The sequence below is a fragment of the Leuciscus leuciscus genome, assembly GCF_965113295.1.
Source record: "Leuciscus leuciscus genome assembly, chromosome: 3".
In the NCBI taxonomy this organism is placed as follows: Eukaryota; Metazoa; Chordata; class Actinopteri; order Cypriniformes; family Leuciscidae; genus Leuciscus; species Leuciscus leuciscus.
The window spans coordinates 44,927,062-44,934,561 of NC_138727.1; the positions used below are offsets into that span (position 1 = coordinate 44,927,062).

The following is a 7,500-nucleotide window of genomic DNA, read 5'->3' on the forward strand; positions in this document are numbered from 1 at the left end:
AGGCAGGGTACATGGAGGATAGAGATCTGCACGGCCTTTAAACTGAAGCCTGAACCCGGCCAGTACCTGAGATCATATAACCTGACCCAACCGGTTATATTTTGAGCCCGAACCCGAAGTCCGCTTCTTTTCTTCTTTAGTTACAAACCCGAACCCAAAGCTATTTATGAAACATTAAGCCGAACCCGACCCGAAACCCGACTGTTTCTTTTGTTGTTTTTTGTAATTGGGGTATATCTTCTAGGAAGAATCGACAAAAAGGATGAAGGAATCACAAAAGGTACTGGAAAAAAGTTTTTAACTGTGGATATGGATGGAGTATATACTCTCCATAAATAAACCACTATAACAAAAAAAATAAAAAAATAAAATTCTTTTCTAAAAGAATGCAACAAGGACTAGTGGAGAATGTAGGCTAAGTATGTCATACTCTGTCACAGAGCTCATCATCTGGAAAGCATTGCATTATGTACAAACATCTGATAAACAATACAGATCAAATAGCAGATGGGCAAATGGTCTTAAAACTGCAGATGGATGTCTGGGTATTGTACATATCATAAAGGTGCTTCAGAGAGGTAGTTTTAGATGCTTTAAAGTCTATGGAAAAAGGCTCTGTGGCACACAAAAAAAGGGGGAAAAATTGTTTTTGATACCTTTATGAGGATATGTTTATCATTTGAATGCTTTTATTATGCAAAACATCTCTTGAGACAAACCACATGGTTTCAGTATTTACATTCAAACAGGTTTTCACTGAAATCTCAGTCTTAACGTAAAAAAAGACACTGACAAGTTTAAAATAGCATAAAGTTGATTATTGTACATTATTTGGCAATTTTGCCTATTTTTTTCTCTGTCTTAAAGAAGATTTACTTCAGTGTTTCTAGTTTATAACTTCCACAAAATCATTACATTTCTCTAACAGCTTATTAATTTAAAATAATGTGGAAAACATATGTTGGAATCTACCCACCGAACAACAAAACATATAAGAACACATCTTTCGCACCCTTGGAAAAATCACTTATACAGTATGCTCACATATGCCAAAAAAAAAAAGAAAGAAGGTCAGAAAAACAGGTTGCCAGTTTGGTGCACAACAGAATAGTATTTCCCCCTTAGGCTATGAGCCTCCACAGATGTTTCATTCAGCCTTTGCAGCATTTGGCCACTCTAAAAGTGCTTCAGCCACTGCATTCCCTCCCATTGTACTGTGAAGAAGAGCGAGAGCGAGGGAATGACAGGGACAGGCTGTTTACCACCACCCCCTTCTTTCTCCCTGTGTTAGCTCGAGGGAGGCAAAGAGGTGGGGGTTGGGGGACATTGGGGCGGCAACACAATTGCGAAGGGTCCAGCTTGGAGCTCCGGGCGGCACAGAGGGTCATAGAATGGAGCTCCACGTCTGGGCCTCCCGAATCCTGAATCCGCTGGGTGGGTGGTCTCCACTCTCCACACCCATTCTCTCTCTCTCTAATTCACCCGCTCGCTCTCTCGTTCTTCTGCTATCCCAACACCTCCAAGAGAAACGATTAGATCATCCACTCTGGCCAGCACTTGAGCTCTGATGTGGCAGTCAGTGGCACAGACTGGATTCATTCAGAGCTAGATTAGAGAGCCTCATGGGCGAGCTGCGTGGCCAGACCCACAGAGGGAGCCGCTGCCTCTGCTGCTGTGCAGTTCTGCTGGTGGGCTCTTTTCACTCACACTACTAACTGGGTGGCAGTTAGCAGTAATCCTGTCACTGATTAGCTCTGGCATGAGGAAATAAACAGTAATAAATGAATATACAACCTTCCTCCATCAACACGCCATGCACGTTTTCAAACATTTACAGACCTGTTCTCCTTTTTTCCTGGTCCCCACACGTCAAGATCACACACACATTTCATTTGGTCCCCACAATACAGACAAAACCTGACCTAAACACACATATTTATGAAGATTCTTGAAACAAATTGGACATTTGTAGATATATCAGAAGAAAGAGGCTTTTGAATTATATTCCAATTCACATTTACATTTTTAATGTTTTTGAAAGAAGACTTATGCTCACCTAAGCTGCATTTATTTGATAAAAATACAGTACACACTGTAATATTGTGAAATATTTTCCAATTTACTGTTTTCTTTTTTAATATATTTTAAAATGTAATATATTCCTGTGATGGAGAAATCATCCTAATATGTTGATGTATGGTGTTCAAGTAACATTTCTTTTCATCATTAATGTTGAAAACAGTTGTACTGCTTAATATGTTTAGTGGAAACTTAAAATAAAAAAAATCAGGATCCTTGCTGGAAACGTTTTTTATTTTATTTTATTTTGTACTTATATATAAGTAATACTTTTCAAACTTCTGAACAGTCGTGTATACACACTTACAATAATTCACATTTTCAGCATTTTATTAGCCTTATTAGACTTTTTAGTCTACATTCTTTCTAGCAAAACAGAATAAATTAGCTCAAATGTTTGTTATTTATATAGAGGTGTTTGATTTATTGGATACTATAGAGATGATCCTATTGTAGGTCAATGCAATAGGAAGACTGTTTATTAAGTAATTTCTGTGTTCCTGAAGAGTATTCCTGTAACAAACTTCTAATGCTTTATCATACCTACAGTGACACCTTGTGTCTATATCTAGTTTTACATGAAAAGGTCCCAGTTGGTTTTATTACCATAATATGTCCTTGAGTGCATCCAATGAATATTCTGCTGCCATAAGAAAGACTGTCACTGTCTTCAAGTCTTTCAGTGATATTTGGGTCAAATTAAATTTACTAAAGTGATTTTATATGTATAAAAAACATATTACACACAACTTAAAGTGTCTACTTTTTTATGTTTAACTTTAGTGAAAATAAAATGTCAAAATATGGGTAAAATAATGTTCCAAAGTGTTAAATAAACATAAAATACCAAGCTTAAATATGCAAGCAGCATCACTGATTCTTGAGATAAGGGACAAAACATGTTTTAGAAGTTAGTTTATGTTATTTAATAATACATTACTATTAATTATATATTTGTAGACAAAGCAAATTAACTTGGGAACAATTGTTCTAAAAACTTACATTTATTCACTTCATAACTTAATTTGTGTCAACTTCATCAGACGCATTAAAAATAATTACATTTTAATCTGATCCACCCAACAACAGTGTAAAATATTTAATTATGTAAAAATGGTGTTCAGTAAATGAGCTAAGTGATAAAGACATTAAAACAATATCTAAATTTTTTATCGGGTTAGGGTTATTAAACAATCCAGTTCCTAAATTCCTCAATTCTATACCCTCTTTAATATTAAACATATAAAACCAATGTTCTTAGGTAAATCAGACATACAGCGGGGGAAATAAGTATTGAACACGTCATCATTTTTCTCAGTAAATATACTTCCAAATGTGCTATTGACATGAAATTTTCACCAGATGTTGGTAACAACCCAAGTAAGCCATACATACAAAGAAACAAACAAAAATAAGTTCAGAAATTAAGTTATGTGTAATAATGTGAAATGACACAGGGAAAAAGTATTGAACACATGAAGAAAGGGAGGCGCAAAAAGGCATGGAAAGCCAAGACAAGACAATTAAAAAGCAATCCAGCCCCCTGTCAGTGGAAATTAATAACAGCTGGTTCAGTCCCAAATGATGGCCTACAAAAAAGGTCTCATTGCCAAGGTGTCACACAAGACACATCTCATGATGGGTAAAAGCAAAGAGCTGTCTCAAGACCTTCGCAACCTAATGATGGCATTGGTTATAGGCGCCATTCTAAGCTTCTGAATGGTCCAGTGAGCACTTTTGGGGCCATAATACGGAAGTGGAAAGACAATAATTTCACCATAAATTTGCCTCGACCAGTGCTCCTCGCAAGATTTCTGATAGAGGAGTGAAAAGAATAAGTTGTCCAAGAGCCAACACCAAGTTGTATGGTGTTTTTATGGTAATGTAAACTGCCATTTCTCCTCCAAATATGGTGTGTATTATGGCATCCAAACAGTTCAATTTTGCTCTCATGTGACCACACTATATTCTCCCAGTATTTCACTGGCTTTTCCAAATGTTGTGCAGCAAACTTTAAATGAGCTTCAACATGCTTTTTTTTTCAGTAATGGAGTCTTGCATGGTGAGCGTGCATACAGGCCATGGCGGTGGAGTGCATTACTTACTGTTTTCTTTGAGACAACAGTACCTGCTATCTGCAGGTCTTTTTGAAGCTCTCCACAAGTGATCCTTGGCTCTTGGACAACTCTTCTGATTATTCTTTTCACTCCTCTATCAGAAATCTTGCGAGGAGCACTGGTTGAGGCAAATTTATGGTGAAATTATTGTCTTTCCACTTCCGTATTATGGCCCCAAAAGTGCTCACTGGACCATTCAGAAGCTTGGAATGGCGCCTATAACCAATGCCATCATTAGGTTGCGAAGGTCTTGAGACAGCTCTTTGCTTTTACCCATCATGAGATGTGTCTTGTGTGACACCTTGGCAATGAGACCTTTTTGTAGGCCATCATTTGGGACTGAACCAGCTGTTATTAATTTCCACTGACAGGGGGCTGGATTGCTTTTTAATTACTGTAAGTTTTCAGCAGTTGTCTTGGCTTTCCATGCCTTTTTGCGCCTCCCTTTCTTCATGTGTTCAATACTTGTTCCCTGTGTCATTTCACATTATTACACATAACTTAATTTCTGAACTTATTTTTGTTTGTTTCTTTGTATGTATGGCTTACTTGGGTTGTTACCAACATCTGGTGAAAATTTCATGTCAATAGCACATTTGGAAATATATTTACTGAGAAAAATGATGACGTGTTCAATACTTATTTCCCCCGCTGTAATATCATGTAGTGCTGATGTTACTTATGAACTGATGTAAGTTTGTGTAAGCTGTACAAATTATTTCTTTATAATAAGAACTGTAATATTCCATAAATAAAAAAATATATATGACACTTGGGGGGGGGGGAGATAAATATATTTATATAATTATTTAATAATTAATTTATTACTTAAAGCTCACTTGAAGTACTTCGATACCACAGCAAAAACTACATGCCAATCTGATAAAGTTCAAACATTATTAAAGACAAGTGAACAGTCAGTGATAAAATAAGAACAAATACACAAATTACAAGCAGAGATGAATACTAAATAAGACCGTTACAAAGTCTAACAGCAGTATTCAGGTAGCCTACATAAATTAATAATTAGGACTAAATGTAAAATAACACAATTTGTTCACTGTAGAAAATAATAGGTTCATCTTTGTTAAAGCTTTATTTAGCTTTAGCGGAATATTAGGCTGCTGTGATTGTCACTTTAAGACCGAATGCACAAACCGAATAAACTGACAAACATCTGATTTCTTTCTCAACTGTTCACTTATAACATAACCGAGAGAATACTTGCCGAGGCGGGTATTTTGACATACTTTTGTGTATGTGTCTGTTTCAAGGGCAAGGAAACGTGAAAGAGGAATCAATACGTCATTCGAGCACTGTCTGAAACGCGTCTCTCTCTGTCTTTCTGTTTCTCTCTCTCTCTCTCTCTCTCTCTCTCTCTCTCTCTCTCTCTCTCTCTCTCTCTCTCTCTCTCTCTATCTCTCTCTCTCTCTACTTGTCCAAATAACCACACTTGTGGTCTTTGCACTTGACCATTTGTCTATGTGCATGATGTATTTCCTCTATTTGGCCCAAGTCTTCAAGTAGTCGTAAAGACTGCAAGTGTGTGTAGAACTTTTGATTATTCGATGGGATACACTTACAGTCTAGCAAAAAATGCAAGTGTTTACAGAGCTTTTATTATATTTTATTTTATTATATTTTCAATACGTTTGCATTTTAAAATAAACTTCTACATGTCTGTTCGGTAGTCACTATTTAGCCTAACTAACAGCAGACAAATTTAAAATTGTGGTGCTTCTAATTAAGTGATAAAACAGTTGCAAATTTTGTACAAAATAGGCCTAAACATACCATACTGCATGCATTTTTAAGACATGGGACAGTCTTGCGCACTAACTCACAACACCTCCGCACTGTCTCCTCCCTCTAGACTTTAAAACTAATCTCAAAACTCATTTATTTACACTACGCTCTGTTAACTGATTGCATACTTTAAATTTCCTACCCATGCATGCCTTACTTTGGTTTTCTTCCGTATGTAATATGATCACTGTCTGTCTGCCTGTTCATGTTGTTATATCTTGATTGTATATTTGTAACTGTCAATATTATGTAAAGTGTCCTTGAGTTCTTGAAAGGCGCTATATAAATAAAACATATTATTATTATTATTATTCATTCATTCATTTAGTAAAATACTGGTTATTTCTATTGCAAAATATTCCCAACAAAATAAAAAGTATTGAAGTGAATCATAAGTGCTGTTACCCCATTGTATTATAGAATTTACTACTGTTACATTTAGAAAGAGAAATATCTATGATGAAATTACTTCTGAGAGGAATTACAGATGCACTCGCTTAACCAGTGCACCACATGTTCCTATACAGCTATTTCCCTTTTTTGCTTTACTGCAAACAATAGATCATAACAGCAAAGCTTACAAAGCACAGAATACCTATATGTTTTAATTAGATGAATAATGCAAATGTAGCAAATGGGGCTTTCTAAAAGTGCACAAGTTCCTTATGTGCCTGTTTTAGGCAACTTTTTGCTGCATCCTGTGCTGGTCATAGAAGTGGAAGTTACGCGGTTTCAGACTGATCACTTGCTGTCCTGAGGAAGGAACACTCATTTGAATAGATTCTACCTTCTCTGAAAATGTGCTCCGCATCACTTCATCTCCTCATTGGTATGTTTAAAGATGTTTAAATTTTGTGTAATTTACTTGTGTAAATTTGAGTGAAGAGCTCATTGAAATCAAGTAAAGGAAGATAATTAATTAAGATAAAATCTATTTTAAGTCTATTTTCTATTTCTTGTTGGGTAAAGGGTAGCAAATGCTTTCTACTGTTCATTCAGCTACTATTGCATATGTAGTTGTAATTTATAGATTCCATAATGTGTAAATGAAATAGTTCTGTTCCTCATGACCTGACCTTTCTCTGGTACAATGCAGGTGCCTTACTTGTTCTTGCTGTTGATAATAAGGCCACAACCATGATAACCAGCACAGAAACCAACACTGCTCCAGTTTCAATTTCTATCGACAACACCACCATATTAAATGAAACCTCAGAGCACATTCTGAACAACTTAACCACTTCATTCCCTCCAAACTCCACCGTCATACTGTCAAGCACTACGGAAGAGGATATGTCAGATAACAAATCAGGTAGCTTTTTCAGTTTGCTTGATTTTATTTCTTTATTTCTTTTATAGAAATAAATCTTGTTTGACTCTAAATAATAGAAAACAAATAGTTGAATCCACTTTGTTACCTATCATTGATTATGGAGACACAATCTATATGCATGCGCCTCTGCTTCTGTTCTAAAACCTCTCGATGCTGTATATCATA

The 7,500-nt window shown here is 36.0% G+C and overlaps 1 protein-coding gene across 4 annotated transcripts in view; it reads left to right on the forward strand.

Moving 5' to 3' along the window:
- Positions 1-6,678: 6,678 nt before the first annotated feature.
- The window catches only part of LOC309494401 (uncharacterized protein), a 19,206-nt gene continuing 18,384 nt past the window's right edge, over positions 6,679-7,500 (forward strand). For 2 of the 4 annotated variants that reach the window (XM_082163727.1, XM_082163729.1), the window contains exons 1-2: positions 6,693-6,831; positions 7,099-7,314. In XM_082163727.1, coding sequence (XP_082019853.1) covers positions 6,801-6,831; positions 7,099-7,314 — 247 coding nt within the window. In that variant the 5' untranslated portion in view covers positions 6,693-6,800. Of the gene's footprint in view, positions 6,832-7,098; positions 7,315-7,500 lie in introns of all 4 variants that reach the window. The other 2 variants (XM_082163730.1, XM_082163728.1) reach the window with 2 other exon arrangements.